Source organism: Rhinoderma darwinii, chromosome 4 (assembly GCF_050947455.1).
Source record: "Rhinoderma darwinii isolate aRhiDar2 chromosome 4, aRhiDar2.hap1, whole genome shotgun sequence".
NCBI classification, from domain to species: domain Eukaryota; kingdom Metazoa; phylum Chordata; class Amphibia; order Anura; family Rhinodermatidae; genus Rhinoderma; species Rhinoderma darwinii.
This window is the reverse complement of record NC_134690.1, coordinates 62,262,045-62,286,031: the sequence shown is the minus strand read 5'-3', so window position 1 is coordinate 62,286,031 and position 23,987 is coordinate 62,262,045. Positions and strand designations below refer to the sequence as shown.

At 42.8% G+C, this 23,987-nt stretch overlaps 1 protein-coding gene across 2 annotated transcripts in view; it reads right to left on the bottom strand.

The window, feature by feature from the left end:
* The window catches only part of EIPR1 (EARP complex and GARP complex interacting protein 1), a 242,741-nt gene that overhangs the window by 31,629 nt on the left and 187,125 nt on the right, over window positions 1-23,987 (bottom strand). For both annotated transcript variants that reach the window (XM_075863903.1, XM_075863904.1), the window contains one exon: window positions 8,488-8,624. In XM_075863903.1, the coding sequence (XP_075720018.1) occupies window positions 8,488-8,624 (137 nt within the window). The remainder of the gene's footprint in view (window positions 1-8,487; window positions 8,625-23,987) is intronic.

Genomic DNA, 23,987 nt, shown 5'->3' with positions numbered 1-23,987 from the left:
TTCTTTTGTTGATTTGGTGGTATGCTTTGGGTCGTTGTCATGCTGAAAGGTGAAATTCCTCTTCATCTTCAGCTTCAGCTTTTTAGCAGAGGCCTGCAGGTTTTGTGCCAATATTGCCTGATATTTGGAACTGTTCATAATTCCCTTCACCGTGACTAAAGGGCCCAGTTCCAGCTGCAGAAAAACAGCCCCAAAGGATAATGCTGCCCCCACCATGCTTCACTGTGGGTATGCTGTTCTTTAGGTGATGTGAAGTGTTGGCTTTGCGCCAAACATGCTTTTTGGAATTATGGCCAAAAAGTTCAACCTTGGTCTCATTAGACCAGAACACGTTTTCCCACATGTGTTTGGCAGACTTGATGTAGGTCTTTGCAAAAAATAGCCGGGCTTGGATGGTTTTCTTTGTTAGAAAAGGATTCTGTCTTGCCACCCTACCCCACAGCTCAGACATATGAAGAAAACGGGAGATTGTTGTCACTTGCACTACACAACCAGTACCTGCCAGAAAGTCCTGCAGCTTCTTTAATGTTGCTGTAGGCCTCTTGGTAGCCTCCCAGACCAATTTTAGTCTGGTCTTTTCATCAAGTTTTGAGGGACGTCCAGTTCTTGGTAATGTCACTGTTGTGCCAAATGTAACTCACTTCCCGATGACTGTCTTCACTGTGTTCTACGGTATATCTAATGCCTTGGGAAATCTTTGGTACCCTTCCCCTGACTGATGCCTTTCAACAATCAAGTCCCTTTGATGTGTTGTAAGCTATTTACGGATCATGGCTTTTGCTGTCACATGCAACAAAGAAAATGTCAGGAATAGACAGGAATCCTAATAGAACAGCTGAACTTTATACGTGGTAACTTTATACGTGAACCACTTTAACCCCTTCGCGATATTTGAAGGGTAGGTGTAGTATGGAACGGGCTCACAGAGTGAAACCGCTCCATACGATGGCGGTGTCGGTTGTTTGTTACAGCCGACACTTCAGAGCAACGAGCGGTCCGCCATCTTTGTACACCTAATAAGCCCTGCCTCCGGCAGGGCTTGATAGATGCCTGTCAGAATCACGACATACTTCAATACATTAGTATTGCAGTATATCGTGCAAGCGATCTAACAATCGCTGGTTGAAGTCCCCTAGGGGGACTAATAAAAAAAGTAAAAATGAGTTAAATAAAGTTTTTTTTATGTAAAAAAAAAAAAATAATTAAATTAGAAATTCAAAAAACGCCCCTTTTCCCATTTCCCCCCTAGAGAACAGTAAAAAAATAAATGAATAAACATAATTGGTATCGCCGCGTCCGTAAAAGTCTGAACTATTACAATATATCATTATTTAACCTGCACGGTGAACGCCGTAAAAATAAATAAATTGTAAACGCCAGAATCACTATTTTTTGGTCACCTAATCTCCCACAAAAAAATGAAATAAAAAGTGATCAAAATGTCGCAAGTACACCAAAATGGTATTATTAAAAACTACAGCTTATCCCGCAAAAAATAAGCCCTCATACCACTTAATCGACGGAAAAATAAAAAAGTTATGGCTCTCGGAATTTGGCGACACAAAATACATTTTCTTTTTTACACTTAGGTTTTTACTTGTAAAAGTAGTAAAATATAGAAAAAGCTATATATATTTGGTATCGCCGTAATCGTATTGACCCACAAAATAAAGTTAACATGTTGTTTTAATTGCACAGTGAATTCCGTAAAAACAGCGCGCAAAAAAACATGGAGGAATCGCAGTTTTTTTTTCATTTTCTACCCCACAAATAATTTTTTCCCCGTTTCCTAGTACATTATATGTCAAAATAAATGGTGCTACGAAAAACTACAACTCGTCCCGCAAAAATCAAGCCCTCATAGGACTATATCGACGGAAAAATAAAGAAGTTATGGCTTTTGGAAAGTGGGGAGGAAAAAACGAAAATGAAAATCTGAAAAAGGGCTAAGGCGGGAAGGGGTTAAATAATGGCAGCTGTGTTCTAACTACTATTTAACATGAGTTTGAATGTGATTGGCTAATTCTGAACACAACCACATCCCCAATTATAAGAGGGTGTTAACACTTAATCCCTTAACGACCGGCGTATAGTGTTTTTACGGTGGTCGTTTAGGGTAGTTCTTCTGAAGTGTGGGCTTTTCACGTCGGCACTTCAGAATAACTTTTCTGCCACCGTGCCGGGATCTCTTGAAGACCCGGGCTGTTAGTAACAGCCTCGGCCTTCAGGGCAACGATCGGAGACCACGATCATATTTAACCCCTCAGATGCAGCACCCAATAACAAGTGCCGCATCTGAGTGGTTTGTGAAGGAGGATCTCGGTTTTCGCGGGGATCTCCTGAAGACCGGGCTGCTGGTAACAGCCTCGGGCTTCAGGGCAACGATCGGAGACCACTAGCAGTGGTCTCCGATCGTATTTATCCCCTCAGATGCGGCACTCAATAGCAAGTGCCGCATCTGAGTGGTTTGGGAGTGAGGGGGCCGCATCGGAATGGTTTTTGCGGGCATTGCATAATCAGCCTCTGAAGCCAAGGCCAATAACAGTGGTCTCCGTTCATGTCATCACTGTGAGAACAATTCACCATGATCACAAAATGTAAACAAAGTGTTTCTCCTCCCTGTCTCTCTGTCTCTCCCCACACTTGTTACTTTGTATGAGAAGAGACGGAGAGAGAATTGTGAATCAATGACACTAAATTACTGAAAATCGAATATATATATATATACTTTATATAAACTTCAATTGTATACCTAGGTTAGGGTTATCCTTAGGGTTAGTCTAGGGTTATTCTAGATTCTATTCTAGAGTTAGTCTAGGGTTAGCCTAGGTTTAGTCTAGGGTTAGCCTAGGTTTAGTTTAGTCTAGGGTTAGCCTAGGGTTTTTGTGTAGCGTACGTGTGTGACGTCTGTGTATTTTTTTGTGAAAAAAAAATATATATATGTAAAAAAAAAAAGTTTTATAGTCTTTTTTCGACATCAGTTTTTTGTGAAGCGTGCTTTTGTGACGTCCGTGTATTTTTGTCTGTGAAAAAAGAAAAAGTAAAGAAAAAAATAATACATTTGTGTGCGTCTGGTTACAGTCTTTGTCGTACGTGTGTGTAATTACAATGGCCCATAGAAGAGGCATATGCCATGTTAATTTCTGACTCAGAAACCGCGTACGAGGAAGAAATGTTGTCTACCAGTGATAGCGACGACAGTGATATGATTTCTGCAAATGCAAGTGTCGCTGCAGAGTCCACAAGCACAGGGCATGTCGCAGAAGTACCACAAAACACGGCCCACTATATTCCCCCAGAATATATTGAGTGGGTACCCACAGAGTCATTTTCCCCTAATATCCCAGAATTTATTGCCACATAAGGGATAAATATTAATATGTCTCATTATATAGCAAATGGCTACAGGCTAGCTAGACATTACATAAGATATAATAGTTCATTATAATGTATACAGTAAAAAGTATATACATGTTGTAACGTCCGTGGCCCTACTCACCCCTCGACAGCCGCAACCGCAGTCTTTCTAGTTCTGGCCAGAATCTCCCTCCTAGGAGACGCCTGCACTCTGTTCCTCTCCACCTTACAGTGTTCTCTAGGGCGCACGCTCGTTCCCTGCCTTAAAGGGCCAGCACGCACACATGAAAAATATTACTAATTAGCCCATGATCACCCTGGACTATAAAAAGGGCTCTGCCCTTTCATTCCATGCCTGAACGTTGTTGTGTGTTCCCAAGTTAGTCTTAGCAAATGGTCCCTTAGTGTTATCCTGTTCCAAGTGTTCCCGCTACCTGTATCCTGTGCTTTGTTTGTTCCGGAGTGTTGGAGTCGCGTTGTGCCACCTGTTACACCTGCTGTCAGAGACCACGTCTGGTATTATCTGGCACGCCGGATATCATCCGCCACGTATGGCGTCATCTACCTTTAAGTTTCATCTGTGCCTTTGCCTCTGCTACTGTCTGGACTATCACAGGTACTCTTGTACTGAAACTTTGTATAGACTGTTGTTTAGCTAGCTGCTTCTCCGCTAACGCGGTGCGGCCTAGTGGGTCCACATACCCAATGATCGTGACACATGTATTAACCACTCATACTAGCGCACAAGAACGGTTTGACGGTCATTATAGTGACCGTACAACCAACTGGGCCCTGACGGTACTACAGCTTTATCAGATTCTTGGATAACATCAGCCTATTAGAATTATAATAAAGCTGTTAATCTAGTGCTCCCTGTTGCTTGATATCCTTCTTGTGGACTCTCAAAAATGAAGATTATTCAGGCAATTCTGAATAACAGTTGACCAAAAATTGCAGACTAATGTCGGGATTTTACTACATTAAGGTTTGGGTGAAGAAAATCCCTTAAATGAAGTATATAGGTTATGTACACACACTACACTACATGGGCATTCATTTGTAGTTTTGTGGCTTCTAACATAAAAAGCAAATAAACTGGAGCAGACAATGTACAAAGACAAATATATCCGCGAATCAGGATTTCAGGTGAAAGCAGGACATACATATCTGAATATAAAAATCTCCCCCTACTGTTAAGGCAACAGCCGCTATAGCAAAGATCTGTCTCCTCAGTTTAGTGATAAATTACTGTGCGCAAAGGGGATAATCGGTATCTTAAAAAAGCTTGCAGAGACCTCTGTTGCTATAGCAACGTATGTGTATAACATCACTCCGGCGCTTATCAAAATCACAAGCAAGACTGGAGAAAAAAAAAAAAATCTTCCTTATTAAATGCTCTAAGAACCTCTCTTATGACGGCGTACAAATATAATAATCATATACAGAAATAAGAGCCTCAGGCAGGTTACAGCGAGACAAAAACGGTTAGAGAAACCCCAAAAATGATGAAAAAACAGTAAAAAAAAAAAAGAATAAAAAAAAGAAATACACAAACAAAATTTTTTTTATTAAATGATGTGGTTGTATTTTAAGGTAATTGCAATTTCAAAATTGGAATGTGTCACATGTACTATGTTTACATGTCAAATAATTTACCACATACCGGCACTTTATTGTAACAAAAAAATCCAGACTTGCTTGAAATAATTTTTCCTCATATTTATATTGATTTTTAATGTTGTATTATTAATGATTATTCTTTGAAAATTATCTTTATTTTTCTTTACCAGTAATGTACTGTATATCCTGTCATGTTAAAGGGTTTTGTCAGCCGCTAAAAATTGATGGCCTATCCTCATATATGTGGGGTTAGTGGCTGCCTCCACTTGTTGTTCTTGCACTCCCATTCTGCCCTGGGTGATTTTAATCAGTTCAATGATGGATCCTACCATCCCCAGGTATATATGTAGGCTTAGTCCCAGTTCTGGGTGTATGTGCAGCGTAGGTTCCCACCTTACAGAGGTCGCATTGTCATGGCAGGTGGGCTAACACTTTTTGATCAAAATGTGCACTAAGAACCTCCCTATTTGTAAGTAGATTTCGCTTTAGTGCATATTTATTTATATTTAGTGGTTTAGGTGGCATTAGTGTCGCAGGGTGCTGTCGCCATTTTTTGTCTGCTGTATCCTCAGGAGAGGCCATCAATAGCGGATGGGCCGGGGTCCGACTCCCAGGAACCGATCAGCTGTTTTGAAGGGGCCGCAGCGCTTGTACGAGCACTGCTTCCCCTTCATTTCTTCTTGCTCACGGAGTCGTAGACACGCATTTTGCAACGATTCACAGGTAATGCAGCCTTTTCGTCCATTAAAGTAAATACCTGTGAATCGCCGCTAAATGCGTGTCGACGATTCACAGCGAGCAAAACAGCTGATCTGCGGGGGCCCTAAAAGTCAGACCCGTACCATCAGCTATTGATAGCCTATCCGGATAGGCCATCAATTTTTACTGGCTGGAAAACCTCTTTAAGAGTATACGCTATTGACGATGTTCATGATCACCGACACGTCTCAGGATTCCAGATAATAACAAAAAACATTTAAAATGGATTTCCAACCTTAACCCTTTCACGACAGCGATACAGATATATATTTTCAAACTGCCGATGCCCCGTGCAGTTGTCATGTATATAAACGTTGGCAGCCTGGAACAGGGTTTAATCTGTGCAGTGCTGCTTCAGCGTAAACAGCACTGCACTTTCAGGTGTGTCGGGGCTTTGAGATGCCCGGAATACACCCCTCTGTAGATAACGCAAACCCGCCTGTAGATCGCACCACTTACAACCCCCTGTATATCACGCAAACCCGCCTGTAGATAGCGTCACCTAAGCTTCCTCTAGGAGCGGAATCCCCGGTAAGAGTGCTCTGGCTGGGGATTCCGCTTCTAGAGGGAGCCCCTGATGTATCTGTCCATATATTGACAGTGATGTCACGGACTCCCTCTAGGAGCGGAGTCCCCAGCCAGAGCTCCTTATAACCGTAAACATTGAGGCCTCTTATATTTTTTTTAAACATACACATTCCACCACCCACCAACCAACTTACACCTGTAACATAACCATACCTAAGGGAGGGAGGGAGGGAAAATTCTTCCAAAGAGGCCGCACTACCAGTAAGCAGGCCCCTATATACCCACTCCCCTTAACCTAAGCCCACCCCCTCTCCTCCACCAACGCCCCTACCTAACTGACTCACCCAAATCCCCAGGGAGGGGGAGGGAGACAACTCTTCCCCTCACTTAACCCCTTCCCTGCAACAGTCCCTGGCTCAGCGGCTATATGCCTGTGAGCCCCCATCAACCTGCATCATATGTCCTAGGGGGAGCTACACTGGGGGAGTCACTTGTTGAGAAGGACCTGGGTGTACTTGTAAATCATAGACTAAATAACAGCATGCCGTGTCAATCAGCTGCTTCAAAGGCCAGCAGGATATTGTCGTGTATTAAAAGAGGCATGGACTCGCGGGACAGGGATATAATATTGCCACTTTACAAAGCATTAGTGAGGCCTCATCTAGAATATGCAGTTCAGTTCTGGGCTCCATTTCATAGAAAGGATGCCCTGGAGTTGGAAAAAATACAAAGAAGAGCAACGAAGCTAATAAGGGGCATGGAGAATTTAAGTTATGAGGAAAGATTAAAAGAATTAAACCTATTTAGCCTTGAGAAAAGACGACTAAGGGGGGACATGATTAACTTATATAAATATATGAATGGCCCATACAAGAAATGTAGTGAAAACCTGTTCTATGTAAAACCCCCGTCTGGAGAAAAACAGGTTCAACCTGCAGAGGCGACAATCATTCTTTACTGTGAGAACTGTGAATCTATGGAATAGTCACCGCAGGAGCCGTCACAGCAGGGACAGTAGATGGCTTTAAAAAAGGCTTAGATAATTTCCTAGAACAAAAAAATATTAGCTCCTATTTGTAGAAATTTTTACCTTCCCTTTTCCCATCCCTTGGTTGAACTTGATGGGCATGTGTCTTTTTTCAACCGTACTAACTATGTAACTATGATATTCAAAATGGTTGCAAAGATATCATTTAAAGAAGTGCATATCAAAAATGGAAAATTTGACATGGACACAGGGGCATCAATGACCCTTGGTCATCAAAGGGTTAAGGATAAAAAAAATCTGCCTCTATTCTAAAATAACTAATACGCAGATACACTTTTGAGATCACTTTAAATCATGCCCCTCTTTAGCGCGGACTGTCCCGTTGCTGGCCGCTGGTCCCTGTGTACATCACAATACATTGCGGCGATGATATGTCGTGGTCCCTGCAGCAATGTAAATATCAAGAAGGTGGGACCACACAACCAGCGGCGGGGGATTTAGAAAATAACAGGGTTCATGTTTGCTATTTTAGGCAATGGGCAGCTTCCAGAATATATATATTTTTAGGATGTAAAACCACTTTAATGTATTCTATTGCGACCAGGAACAAAAATATTGGGTCTCCAGATAGAGCATAAGTTTTTTAATACATTTTTCTGCTCTGATGCGAACCAATAGGTGGCGCTATGAAGTTATATAGGACATCAGTGTATAGAGCAAGCTGCCATATAACTAATCAGGCCTAGAGAAATGTCAGTAAAACAACCTAGATACAGAAATGTGCAGGAAAATAAAGGTTGTGTGTGCATGAGAGGTGACTACTTAATATTTAGGCACTGACATGTCTTTATGTATGTGTATATGCAAGCAAACACAAGTTTTTATTCTTTAGGGATCAATTCCCATCAAAATTGAAGAGTTACTTACAGTAAAGAATCAAGAGTAGAGATCAAGAGAAAAAATTCCCAGACATTTCCTTTGCCTAAGTTCCTTGTTTTATTTTTTTGGATCTATTACCACATTTGATTAAAGATAAATATAATTTGAGAATGGATCTCCATAATGCTGTTGAGAACTGAGCCTAAGGTTCTTGGACTCCATCCAACGAAAATGCGAGCCACTGAGGACTCAAAACGCAAGAGTCCAGATATGTGGGCAATGACTTTAATTTGAGAATCGGAGCTTTTACTGACATGTCCGGACGACATCTTATGAGCAACAATCTAATTTATTACCTCATACTTCTTATGTCCCATCCGCGGATGGCAGTGTCATTAGCTGTAGCGACTTGAGTACAATTATGATGAGGGCTCCATCGTCCAGTGGTAAATTTCAACTGCCCTTTACCCTCCAATGTAGCAGAACTTGAGATCTGTATAAGGAAAAACAAGACCGTGTACCAAATCAGGCTCAAGAATGAAGAGAACCGAGATAAAGGGTTACAGCTTCAGTAAAGAAAAGGTTGTGCATTGTATAATGTACCGTTTTAAACATTTTCAATATACTTTCTGTATAAATTTCTCAATTTTCAAGATCTCTGCTTGCGGTCATTTAATAGGAACCACCCCAGTTTACTTACATTGGATAAAAATCTATCCTGGTCAAGTAATAACCAGCCAAACACATGTATGATCAAGTGACAGAGCTCTGATACTGTAACGAGCCGTGCAACCGGTGTGTCCATTACACGGCCATGACTGATTTTTATCCTCTTGAAATAAACAATGAAGCAAGCATTCAACAGAAAGCTAAATGACAACCATGTGTAAGCTCTGCTGCCACGTTCAGATGTGGCTGATTTGTTGCAGGTTTTCGGTGCCGATTCCACACTGAAAATCTGCAACAAAGTACGCTACAATACATTGGGGATTCCAAAACCTCACTCACATTTAGCAGATTTGAGGGCACGCTGTGAATTCTCAAATCTGTAGCACATTTGATATTCCTCGACTGTGAACCTGTTGACATTGTTTTTTATTACTTATTGTACACTAGTTTTTATACCCAGCGTTGCTCGGGAGGTTGACTTACTGTATAGATGGCGTTCGTCAGACACCGGCGCCATGTTGCATAACTCCACGCACGCCCAGTGCAGCACGAGAACCCCCCCGCCCGTGCATAATGCGCACGCACCAGGGCCGCCCCAGATCGCGGCAGGACCAAGCACCACACCTCCCGTACCCAGTGCGCATGCGCCGGGGCCGACACCAGGACATACACGGCGCGGCTCCCTGCGCAGTACGACGGGTACCTCAAGTCCAATAACAGAGGAACGATGCAGCTCCAGGGAAAGTGAATGTGTGTAGTGGTGTATGCGATAACTGCAATGTGTGCCCCGCTTATAAGAATAATAAATGGTACATAAGAAGTGTGTGTTATTAGAGGCTGGAGATGATAGAAAGAATCCATAACCATCAATATTATGTAGGAATAAAGACATCTTCCCCCTTGGCACATCCTGTTAGTATCATCCATTTTAAGCCAATGAAAAATCGGGCTTCAAACAAACTTTCGAAAATATATATAAGATCCTTTCTTGCATGGAGGAGGGTAATGGAAAGTGTTCCTTTTTATCTTTTTTTTTTTTTTGGGGGGGGGGGTGTCTGTATAGAAAAATTTAATTATTGTAAAGGGTGAAATCTGCCGCGAAATCCACCTAAACCCATCCCAACGGTGCAAGATCATTATAAACCCTCATTGAGAAGTGCCAAAAACCAAAACATATAGACCATGTAGAACAGTTCTTTTATACTGTATATCCGTAAGGGTTTAATAATCAGCTGCTAAAGAACGGCGCCAACATCATATTACGGCCATTTACTAAAGGCCCAGTCGCAGAATACAGGAGCCATAAACATATTCTGCAGCTGGCACTGGGATGGCAGCTGCAAGAAATTTTAATGCCCAACAAAATCCCTGCACTATTATCCAAATCACTCTCATACATACAGTAAAGGAAGCAATTTGAGTAATAGGTATGTATTAGGGAATTACTTAAAGTGGATTTTTTTTTAGATATTTCTGCTGCCCTATCCGAGGGCAGCATAGAGAAGTGACAGACACTAATGTTACTTATTAATGTTAAGGAGTATTCAGAACATATACTTGTGGGGTGCAGTATATTCATATATGCTGCTTCCGCCTCGTACTCATCCTCCAGCCGCTGATTGACACTTTTCTCCCTATGCACAGTATTAGGGGGAAAAGTATCAACTAGCAGCTGGAGAGCAAGGGGGGGTGTGTGAATATATATATATATATATATATATATATATATATATACACATACATACATACATAACCGTTCAAAAGTTTAGGGTCACTTACAAATTTCCTTATTTTTGCAAGAAGAGCACAATTTTTTCCATGAAGATAACATTAAATTAATCAGAAATACACTCTATACATTGTTAATGTGCTAAATTCTAGCTGCAAACGTCTGGTTTTTAATGCAATATCTACATAGGTGTATAGAGGCCCATTTCCAGCAACCATCACTCCAGTGTTCTAATGGTACATTGTGTTTGCTAACTGTGTTAGAAGGCTAATGGATGATTAGAAAACACTTGAAAACCCTTGTGCAATTATGTTAGCACCGCTGTAAACAGTTTTGATGTTTATAGGAGCTATAAAACTGACCTTCCTTTGAGCTAGTTGAGAATCTGGAGAATTACATTTGTGGGTTCGATTAAACTCTCAAAATGGCTAGAAAAAGAGAGCTTTCATGTGAAACTCGACAGTCTATTCTTGAGAGGACAGCACAAACCGGCTCTAACCAGAGTAGAAAGAGAAGTGGGAGGCCCCGCTGCACAACTGAGCAACAAGACAAGTACATTAGAGTCTCTAGTTTGAGAAATAGACGCCTCACAGGTCCTCAACTGGCAGCTTCATTAAATAGTACCCGCAAAACGCCAGTGTCAACGTCTACAGTGAAGAGGCGACTCCGGGATGCTGGCCTTCAGGGCAGAGTGGCAAAGAAAAAGCCATATCTGAGACTGGCTAATAAAAGGAAAAGATTAATATGGGCAAAAGCACACAGACATTGGACAGAGGAAGATTGGAAAAAAGTGTTATGGACAGACGAATCGAAGTTTGAGGTGTTTGGATCACACAGGAGAACATCTGTGAGACGCAGAACAACTGAAAAGATGCTGGAAGAGTGCCTGACGCCATCTGTCAAGCATGGTGGAGGTAATGTGATGGTCTGGGGTTGCTTTGGTGCTGGTGAAGTGGGAGATTTGTACAAGGTAAAAGGGATTTTGAATAAGGAAGGCTATCACTCCATTTTGCAACGCCATGCCATACCCTGTGGACAGCGCTTGATTGGAGCCAATTTCATCCTACAACAGGACAATGACCCAAAGCACACCTCCAAATTATGCAAGAACTATTTAGGGAAGAAGCAGGCAGCTGATATTCTATCTGTAATGGAGTGGCCAGCGCAGTCACCAGATCTCAACCCCATAGAGCTGTTGTGGGAGCAGCTTGACCGTATGGTACGCAAGAAGTGCCCATCAAGCCAATCCAACTTGTGGGAGGGGCTTCTGGAAGCATGGGGTGAAATTTCTCCCGATTACCTCAGCAAATTAACAGCTAGAATGCCAAAGGTCTGCAATGCTGTAATTGCTGCAAATGGAGCATTCCAAGACCAAAGCAAAGTTTGAAGGAGAAAATAATTATTTGAAATAAAAATAATTATTTCTAACGTTGTCAATGTCTTGACTATATTTTCTAGTCATTTTGCAACTCATTTGATAAATATAAGTGTGAGTTTTCATGGAAAACACAAAATAGTCTGGGTGACCCCAAACTTTTGAACGGTAGTGTGTGTATATATATATATATATATATATATATATATATAGAGAGAGAGAGAGAGAGAGAGAGCGAGAGATATACATACATACACACACAAACATACACACACACACACACTGTATACATATAGATTTATAAATATATGTATATATGTATACACACACATACATACCTCAAACAGGGCAGCAGAAATATTGGTCAGGTCTGCTTTAACATGTGGTTAGAGGTGGTGCCAAGGTAGAACTTCACTTTAAGCTGGGTCCTCTGTGAGGTCCACGATTAACAGATAAACTGTGGTGTAGCGAGGGCCGGTTTACTTGAAATCAATATCACATTCAAAGAATAAAATATGAATCTATACCAATAGTTTACAATGTTTTTTCATGTTGTGATATGGCTTATAATACACCCTGAAATCATTATACACTAAATGGCCAACAGCATGTGGACACCACTTCTGATTATTAAGTTCAGGTGTTTCAGCCACACCCATTGCAAACAGGTGCATAAAATCAAGCACACAGCCATGCAATCTCCATAGACTAGCCTTGGTAGTAGTATAGGTCCTACTGAAGAGCTCAGACACCTTTGTCTAAGATCACCATGCAATGCCAATGGTCAGATAGAGTGGTGTATAGCATGCAGACACAGGAGTCTGGGGCATGTGTTATCTGGAATGATAAATCACGTTTCACTATCTGGCAGCCTGATGGAGGAATGCATAGTGCTTACTGTAAAATTTGGTGGAGGAGGGATAATGGGCTGGGGCTGTTTTTTAGGGATTGGGCTAAGGCCCTTATTTCTAGTGAAAGGCGATGTTAATGATACAGCATACAAAGACAGGGAAGGGATTTCTACCAAACATCTACCAAAATATTAAAGCAAACTTCCGGTAAAAAGGTCCTCAAGATGATCCCCATCCTACTCTTAGGTCTACCTTGCAGTCAAGGAGTGACACAACACATTCCTCCTCCCACCATCATCATCTCCCTGCGTGTAGAGACATGTTTGAATTTGTGACACACAACATGGTATGAGGCAGAAAATCAGATTTTGCTGCGTTTTTCATTGTGTTTTTTTGGTCACAGCCATTGAGCGCCGCGGGCAAAAAATGCAGCGAAAACCGCTTTCTCTGCCTCCCATTGATCTCAGTGGGAGGTCAGAGACAGAAACCCCGAAGGGCATAACGCTTCTTTTTCCAACGAGCATTTTTTTTTTACTGCTTGCGGGAAAAAACTCCTCCGTCTCCCATTGAAATCAATGGAAGGCGTTTTCAGACGGTTTTTGGCACGGTTTCCGACGTAGTTTCCTTGTCAAAAAAACTCTGTGTGAACAGGGCCTATGGTTGCAGTCATACTCTCTTCCAATCAATGCTTCCAAGAAGTAGGGGACAGATGGTAGGTAGCATCACTGCAGGATCAGACTAAACACAGGGTTTGTTTTCAGTCTGTAACCATGGACACAAATAGTTCTGCATAGGAGCTGTAGACCCAAAACGGTAGATTTTTAATCAAGAGTCGGATATGCAAAGCTGCTTTATATTTGTATTTCAGATGCTTTGGAGCAATAAAATATATAGTTGCAAAAGTGAACAGAGTAATTTTTCAAAAACCCCAAAATTTCAATATCCCATTGATTGGACTGTGACATTTTATGTACCTGCTTATAGTGCGGTAAAGTAGGGACAAAAAGAAATTAAATCCGGACATGAAGCAGAAAAACCGAGCTAGTCACAGTGATTTATGAACACAAATCTCATCCGGCAGATAACCCATGCATTCAGGGATCTTGGCAGAGTTACCCAAGTAATGTTTTCACAAGGATGAACTGTTCTTGAACAATCTACGAGGCACAAATATGCTTTCCTTCAAAACCGGGCACGCGTGTCTACATGTTCGAACTCTTCTCCCTGAGCTTTCAGCGCCAGCAAGGACATTTTTTTTTTCTCCATACGAAACACTGATGATTTGCAGTCTATCATTAATAATACAAAGCAGCATTGCAACCTGCCATTACAGAGAAGGATTGCCATGCCTCATCAAGTAAATTGACATAATGTGACATTAGTTTAAATGGATTTTGCTTCCAGTACGTTCATTGTGCCTTAATTAAATGCAACTTGCTCCGACACTGCCCACCCTCTTCATTACTAGACGTCTGAGCTGTAAATGTGTCCAGGAGGAGATGGGTTACAGACTCTCATATATATGAGCCTAACCATATAATGGGTTTGCACCGAGGGCCACGATGCCTGCTTGTTTGTAATTGTGACAGCGGCTTGTCCGACAGGGAAGAAGTTATTCTTTTCTAATAATCGCACCAATTTTTTTATTTATGGTTTACTTGACTTTTATTTTTTTCATTTTGAAATTAACAGAAAGAAAAAAAAATGAAGATACTACGAACCTGGCACATTGTCATTGCATATCACCAGTAAGTAATAACAGCAACAATAATAGAACATGTGTTTAACAAGAAGCCGACTTGGATGTACTGTGAATTATGTTGTGTTGTCAAGATCATCAGTGCTTGAAGTGTGAGATTTTGTTTTTCCTCCACAAACCAGAAGCTCTGGGAAAATAAATGAGAGCAATGCTTGCTGTAAGACTTGGTGTGTACACGTGTTAAGGAAGCCTTTAAGAAATGTTTACATAATTGGTTCCAAATGAGTTGATGAGCTGGATCCTCAGGAGTATTTATACAGCCCTCATAATAACCACCGATCAATCCAAAGACTACGGATGTCGTTAATGCTGCGGACACGCAAACAAAATCCAATGGTCGACAACCAAACCCGCATGATTCCTGGTTACGTATTTAGCAGGGCAAAAAAAATCACCATGGAGTTGGCAGTTTGGTTGTTGAGTGCGATGGCTTACTATAAGAACAATCATCAATTTAAGGAGATATGAAATCCATTGGCCAGTGGTGTAGGTAGTAAACAGAACATAAAAATACAGGTATATGGGTATATCCTTGTCAAGAAGACTGATTGATGGGACATGATCAATGAAAAAGTAAATTAAAGGGCTATTCCCATCTTCTAAAGTGATGGCATATTGCTAGAATAGGTCATCACTTTATGACCGGTGGGTTCCTACGTCTGGGATCCTAAGAATTTAAGGGCCGCAACCCCCAATTAGAAGGGATTTTTATAGTCACTCATTTGGGTATTTATATTGGCTCAGTTGATCTCGTTTATAGCTAAAGGCCATTTACACACGCCCGTAATTGAGAATGCGCGTTCCTAAGAATGCTCGCTGTTCGATTATTAGCCTGCGTAAACAGGTTCAGCGAGCAACCGACAAATGTTTCGGCTGATCACATTGTTTATGAAGGCTATAAGATCATCGATGTTGGCAGCACATCTACCTTTTGCGCTGCCGACAGTGATGCAAACTGATCGGAACTGAATGGTCGTATTAACGATTGTACATCCCCATACTGTACAGCATCAGCCCACGTAAAAGGGCCTGTTAACGAACGCTGATCGACTTGTTATATCGTCAATCTACGCTTGTTATAGGTAGAAATCCACCTATGTAAACTCCCCTTCAGATCTGTTATTATGTAATTATTATTTTCTTAGCATTTTATTGATGGTCAGTTATTTAATGGTTATGCGGTTAACCTTCAAAGCAGATCTGTCAACATACTGTGCTGCTCTATGTAAGGGCAAAATAATATTGTCACATTTGGCGAATAGAGTCTAATAAAGAATACAGCGGGCTCATAGTTATGAGTCCGCTGTATTCGTAAGGGGAGCGATTCCCCCACCCCTCTCACCAGTAATTGGTGGGATGCTGTGTATCTGCATGGTTACGGTCAATCCGCCTGGTGAGAGAAGACCGGGAGAGCTACCCTCATGAAGATAGACTCAAAACTGAGGTTTTTTTTTCTCATCCAGGAAACCCTGTTAACTGGCCAATACCAATCTTCAGGATTTCTATTGTAACTAGTTCTTTTTTATTAAAATCCATCCAGCATGTCCACATAGCAGCGTGTATTGAGGTGCATATGTGAAACATTTAGGATTATTGGAAAGAGAAGAAAAGCTATATGGATAAATACTCCAGCAAGACATGCAGCTTACTGAAAATCGGTGGGAATCCTAAAATAAAAGCATTAAATATGCTACTACCACTATGTTTTATTAGCAGAATCTTCTAAAAGTTTCTGCCCAATAAAAAACTACATTTGAGGCAGACTAATGGGAAGTTTACGAACAAAAATTTTGATCTGCAACAGTAAATAAATGTCATATTAGTTTTTACAACTTAACATTGCAGAGGTGTAAAATGTTTTTATAAATATTTTGATCAAATTGTGTGTTCCCATCTGCCAGCAACCTCATTTAAAGAGGTGCCTACACCTGTAATGTGGAATATACTTATAGAATTGATAAATTAATCCACATACTGTATATATTGGCACTGGTATTTGCACTTTGTGTTTGGTGCAAGGTTAAGGACTTTCCCCTAAATTAATAATGTACATCTCCCTAATGTGTAAGGTAATAATTTTATGAATTGGAAATATAGTGTCTCACCCATCGGTGAAACAAAAACCAAAAGCTTCACTAGACTAATAACAGCAGATACAGGCTGGTACATAGACATCATAGCACAAGTACTAGTAAAAGGGGTTATTCATTTTTTTTTTTAATTGCCTATCTTAATAGGCTGTCAATAATAGATTGTGGGCGTTCCGACACTCAGCACCTACACCACCGCTGTTTGAAGGGGTCTCTTCATCGTTTATATGGTTTTCTTCTCAGCTATCAATTTTAAAAACCCGGATAACCACTTTAAAGATAGTTTTGGGCTCTATGACAGAGGTGTATACCTTACTTTAGGAGCCATAGTATCCTGGCAATAAGAAAACAACCCAAAAAGATAGGTATCAACAGCCAATTTCTAGGTGTTTTGGTCAACTGGCTCCTGCACTATTTTTATACCACTTTAGGCCAGGCACATAATACAAAAATAAACCTATTGGGGCCTCTCAGTGGCCAACGGATAGGTGACAATATACCCACAATAAGGCCTCATGCACACGACCGTATTTTTTCCCTCCCGTAAATACTGGCGTAAATACGGGTCCGGTGTCACACGTATTCGACCCGTTTTGCACCAGAATTTACGGACCCGTGCCTGTAAATACGGGCCCGTTGTCACCCGTATCCCACCCGTATTTACGGGCACGTATTCTGTGCAAAACTGCACTGCACTAATCGGCAGCCCCTTCTCTCTATCCGTGCAGGATAGAGAGAAAGGGCAGCCCTTTCCAAGGTAAAAGTACAAGAAATTCATACTTACCCGGCCGTTGCCTTGGTGACGCGTCCCTCTCTTGACATCCAGCCCGACATCCCTGGATGACGCGGCAGTCCATGTGATCGCTGCAGCATGTGATTGGCCTGTGATTGGCTGCAGCGGTCACATGGGCTGAAACGCCATCCAGGGATGTCGGGCCGGATGTCGAGAGGGATGCGTCACCAAGGCAATGGCCGGGAGGCCGGACTGGAGGAAGAAGCAGGAAGTTCTCGGTAAGTATGAACGTCTTTTCTTTTTTTTTACAGGTTGCTCTATATTGTGATCGGAATTCACTGTCCAGGGTGCTGAAAGAGTTACTGCCGATCAGTTAACTCTTTCAGCACCCTGGACAGTGACTATTTACTGACGTCGCCTAGCAACGCTGCCGTAATGACGGGTGCACACACGTAGCCACCCGTCATTACGGGAGCTCCATAGACTTCTATGGGCTGCCCGTGCCGTTATTATGGCCTGAAATAGGACATGTTCTATCTTTTTCAACGGCACGGGCACCTTCCCGTAAGAAAACGGGAAGGTACCAGTGGCCAATAGAAGTCTATGAGCCCGTTATTACGGGACGTAATTACGACCCGTAATAACGGGAGTTTTTACGGTCGTGTGCATGAGGCCTAAGAGTCCTCTTTCACTGCCCGACATAGGCCGTGTAAACAAGCACCGATCAACAAAACAGCTCGTTGATCGGCGCTCGTTTGCTCCTTGCACAAGGAGCTATGTATGGGGACGAGTGCTCATTACTACGATCGCTCGTCCCCGTACATTTCTATCATGTCGGCAGCACACCTCCCTCTTCACACAGGAAGATGTGCTGCTGACAACAAGAATATATTCTGGCAGCATAAACAATACAATCAGCCGATGAACGAGCGTTTGATCGGTTATCGGCTGAATCGTTGTCCTGTTTACATAGGGCAATGATCGGGAACGAGTGTTCTGTGAACGCTCGTTTGCCCGATAATTGCCCATGTAAAAGGGCCTTTCATGTATGGCATTATGCCATTATTCTGATCATAAAACATTGCCAGTACTACAGGAATAATATAGTGAGCTGATGTTTTTCTTAAGAATTGTGGAAAATGTTGTATCATTCAGAGACTCTATTCTGCAGGGTCTGCTGGCAGGTTCCTGAATGTTGTCACCCCTGCAGAGAGTTTGATTCACGACGCCACGGATGAAATTCCTGGCTTACAGTATTGTATAAAGATTGGGAAGGAAGAAGCGAGAATGTTTTTCTAAATGCTCCGAGGTGTTACCTTTTTCCAACACATTTATTGACTTGTTTTTATCATCTACAATGGGAAATTGAGTTTTCTAAGCTCAAAATGTTTTTTAGCTTTTGTCTAGCACAGGACGGTGTATAAGCATTGTATATTTGCATGATGTCTCTAAATATGCAGGCTATAAAGTTTTGTGTGGCATCTAACATTGCTGTCATGGATCTCGAGATCTTGCCTGCAGTTATGTTGAACTGCCCTAGTTATGTCAGAATTACTTCTTAAGTATTAGGGTAAGTTCACACGAACTGTTTTCAGATGTAATTCTGGCGTTTTACGCCTCGAATTACACCTGAAAAAACGGCTCCATTACGCCTACAAACATCTGCCCATTGCTTTCAATGGGTTTTACGATGTTCTTTTCCCACGAGGTGTAATTTTATGCGTCGATGTCAAAAGATGGCGTGTAAAATACGCCCACATCAAAGAAGTGCATGTCACTTCTTGGGACGATTTTGGAGCAGTTTTTCATTGACTCCATTGAAAAACAGCTCCAATAAATACGTAAAATACGCTGCGAAAAACGCGACTAGTTACAAAAACATCTGAAAATCAGGAGCCGTTTTCAGGCGAAAACAGCTCCATAATTTCAGACGTATTTTGCTACTGCGTGTGAACATACCCTTAGCACACACAAGCTTATTAGTCAACTATGTGTTATGATAAAAATGATCCCCTTACCAACATTTGACGTAGCTTTACGTCATAACTGGGAAGGGGGAGTATGGAGAACAACAAAAAAAAAAACGGATGAACCAAAAAACTACAGCTCACCCCACAAATAACAAGCCCTCACACTGCTCCATCAACGGAAATATTAAAGAGTTATGGGTCTAAGAATAGACCAATAAATTGCTTTTTTTTTGTAAAAGTAGTACATATAAAAAAAAAAAATAGATAAATTTGGTATCACCATAATAGCATTTCCCCGCAGAAAAAAGTTAACATATCGGTATTTCTATATGGTAAATGACGTAGAATACAAAACCCAAATAAATTGAGAAATCGCAATTAGCTTTTTTTCTAAAATTCCGCCTCACCGAGACAGTTATTTCAGTTTCCCAGTACATTATGCGGTACACTAGATGGTGAAGTCCAAAACTACAACTCGTCCCGAAAAATAACAGGCTCTCATACAGTCAACAGGAGAAATAAAAAAGTAAGGGCCTTCCAGGTTTATGTGGGCCCTTGGGTGACACAAACTTAGTAGGTCCCTTTGAGGGGGAACTCCTGGCGGCAGTAAAATGGCAGAAAATATCATTTTGTGCCCCATATAGACGTTAGGCGTGGTTTATGCCCCCATATAGAAGGCCCCCAGTTTGTACCCCCACAAATTTAGTGCCCTCTGTAGATAGCGCCACACAGCCCCCCTCCCAGGTAGTGCCACACAGCCCCCCTCCCAGGTAGTGCCACACAGCCCCCCTCCCAGGTAGTGCCACACAGCCCACATCCTCCCAGGTAGTGCCACACAGCCCCCTCCCTGGTAGTGCCACACAGTCTCCTCCCTGGTAGTGCCACACGGCACCCCTCCCTGTAGGTAGCGCCTTTGGGGTTCCCTCTAGGAGTGGAATCCCCAGCCAGAGCATTGCCGACGCTTCATGAGAAGCCCCTGTCGTCACTGTCCATATATGGACAGTGTTGTCAGGAGCAACCCCGGAGCACTACTAGCACTCTGTCCCCTCCCCAACAACACCAGATCCCTGCACACACCTATGCCCAGCTGCCTTGCCCGACAGACGCCATAAATGCCCCACAGTATAATGCCCCCACAATTTAATGCTACCACACAGTATAATTCCCCCATAGCTGACCACCACGGTATAATGCCCCCATAGCTGCCCCCACACAGTATAATGCCCCCATAACTGCCCCCACAGTATAATGCCCCCCACAGGCTAATGCCCCCCATAGTATATTGCCACGCATAGCTGCCACATACAGTATAATGCCCCCATACAGTATAATGCCCTCCATAGCTGCCACATACAGTATAATGCACCACACAGTATAATGCCCCCCTTAGCTGTTCCATACAGTATAATTCCCCCTCAGCAGCTACAATATGAGCCCCCCCCATACGCAGTATATTGCCGCCAAATGTATGTACCTAACAGAAAAATAACAACATAATTACTTACCTATCCAGGCTCCCACGACGGGTGCAGGATCCTTCTCCTCCTGTGCACTGTGCTATGAGTGACTCGGTGCAGACAGGCACAATAACGTCACTATATCGCGCCTGCCTGTGCCGAGCCGCCCGCAGGACAGTGAATGCTGGAGCAAGGCTTGAGCATTGAACCCAACTGAATGTGCGTCCTGCGGAAGCAAATTCAGTTGGAAGCGGGACCAGCGCAGTTAGGCTTAGGTACAAGGTCGCAGTTGCGGCCGTTGCAACCCCTATAGTTACGCCACTGCCTGGGACACTGCCCTGCTCCTGACAACACTGTCCATATATGGTCAGTGATGTCGGGGGCTTTCCCAGAGACGGGAGTCCCGGAGAAGAGCCGCTAGCACTCTGCCTGGTACTCCTTCTCTCCACCTTACATCACTGTCCATATATGGACAGTGATGCCGTGACGATGTCAGCGTCCAGTGGCCAAGTGGTCCCCGGCACTTGCCCGGGTTAGGCGGGTGCTGACGCCCGCCCTGGCTGTGACCCCCTTTATTTGCCAGAATGGGGACTCCAGTAAAATTCATACATACTCCATGAATGCAAATCAACCAAATCATACACATGTAATACAAAATGTTCTAGTTCTGGTTAGGTGTCGTCTTATGGAAAGGTCCGTGACTGGAAACTATCACATAAGGGAAATGGGATTTTAACTTACTTTGTTGTTCTGTGTAGTTTTTTTTTTTGTTAGAGAGAAAAAAAAAAAGATTTACAACCATGTTAAATTGCTCCGATGCACCTAAAAAAAATAAAGCAACTTTGCAGATAGTCCTGATTAAAACAATACTGTTTTGTGTATACAGCTCCTACGCACACCTATTTTTCTGCTGCTCTTATACAGACCTGTGTTTTTCCATGGTTACTGCCTACAAACAAACCGTAGGTGAAGTCTGATCATGCAGTTATGCCCCCTACTCATTTTATCTGTAGATTAGAAAGCATATTGTTTTTCTAGTTTAATTGTATGTTTTTATTGAGAAAGGTAGAGATACAGTCGGTGCAGAAGTATTTAGACAGTGACACAATATTCATCATTTAGCCTCTGTCATTTACCACAATGGATTTGAAATAAATCAAATGACGATGTGATAGATGTGTAGATTTTCAGCTTTAATTCAAGGGGTTTAACAAAAACATTGCATTTACCATTTAGGAACTAAAATTATTTTTTACATAGTTCCTAAATTTTTACAGGCTCAAAAGTATTCGGACAAATGACTGATGAGCAGTTTCATGGCCTGGTGTGAGATGTTCCCTCATTATTTCATAACAAATTAGGGAGATAAAAAGGTCTGGAGTTTATTGCACGTGTTGAATTTACATTTGGTAGCTGTTCATGGGAACTCTAAATATCTGGTCCAAAGAGTCAATGCCAGTGAAGGAAGTCAACATTAGACTTAAAAAACAAACCTATCAAAGATATAGCAGAAACTTTAAGAGCGCTCCATTTAACAATTTGGTAAATTCTTAAAAAGAGGGAATGCACTGGCGAGATCTGCAAAACCAAAAGGCCTGGAAGACCACGGAAGAACACTAAAGTGGATGATCGCAGAATTCTTTCCTTGGTAAAGAAAAACTCTTTCACAAAACGTAGCCAAGTCAAGAACACTCTAGGGGAGGTCGTATCATTGTCAAAGTCTACAAAAAAAAGACGTCTTCATAAATGTAAATACAGAGGGTACGTCTCAAGATGCAAAGCACTAGTTAACACTAAAGAACAGAAAGGCCAGATCAGACTTTACTAAACAAACATCTAAAAAAAAGCCGCCGAGTTCTAGAACAAGATTCTGTGGGCAGATAAAACCAAAATGACTTTCACCAGAACAATGGGAAGAGAACAGTATGGGGAAGGAAATAAAGGGCTCATGATCTAAAGCAGGGGTCTCAAGCACGCGGCTCGCGGGCCGCATGCGGCCCCTGGGGCTGTCATCTGCGGCCCGCGGGACACAGAGCCGCTAGTATCGGCTCTGCTCGGAGACTCTGGAATTCCCTGACATCGCTGTCCACATATGAACAGCGATGTTCAGTACAGGCTAGTACAGGCTCTGCTCCGAGACTCTGTGGAATTCCCTGACATCGCTGCCAATATATGGACAGTGTGTCAGGGTCTTGCCCAGAGCGGAGCAGAGCACTGGTGTCGGCTCTGCTGCTGGACTCTGTGGAATTCCCTGACATCGCTGTCCACATATGAACAGCGATGTCTGGGGCTTCCCCAGAGCCGGAGTCCCGAGCAGAGCGCTGGTGTCGGCTCTGCTCCGGGACTCTGTGGAATTCCCTGACATCGCTGTCCACATATGAACAGCGATGTCTGGGGCTTCCCCAGAGCCGGAGTCCCGGGCAGAGCGCTAGTACAGGCTCTGCTCCGGGACTCTGTGGAATTCCCTGACATCGCTGCCCATATGTGGACAGTGTGTCAGGGTCTTCCCCATAGCGGAGTCCCGGGCAGAGCGCTAGTATAGGCTCTGCTCCGGGACGCTGCGGAATTCCCTGACATATCTGCCCATATATGGACAGTGTGTCAGGATCTTCCCCAGAGCGGAGTCCCGGGCAGAGCGCTAGTATCGGCTCTGCTCCGGGACTCTGTGGAATTCCCTGACATCGCTGCCCATATATGGACAGTGTGTCAGGGTCTTCCCCAGATCAGGAGTCCCGGGCAGAGCGCTATTATCGGCTCTGCTCCGGGACTCTGGGGAAGCCTCTGACATCTCTGTCCAGAGGGCACTGTGGCCTTTTCTACAGAGGGCACTGTGGCCTTATCTACAGAGGGCACTGTGGCCTTATCTACAGAGGGCACTGTGGCCTTATCTACAGAGGGCACTGTGGCCTTATCTACAGAGGGCACTGTGGCCTTATCTAGGGGTGTGTTGCATTATCCACAGAGGGCACTGCGGCAGCATCCACAGAGGGCACTGCGGCAGCATCCACAGAGGGCACTGCGGCAGCATCCACAGAGGGCACTGCGGCAGCATCCACAGAGGGCACTGCGGCACTATCTAAAAAGGGGCTGCCTAATCTTGACATGTGTGCTAACTGAGCCGCCGGACTGCATTTAGCGACACAAACTGGAAAGCTGGATTGTTGAAATAAGCACGTGGAGAAATATCTCAAATTTTAAACCTAGTGCTATTATTATAGTAATG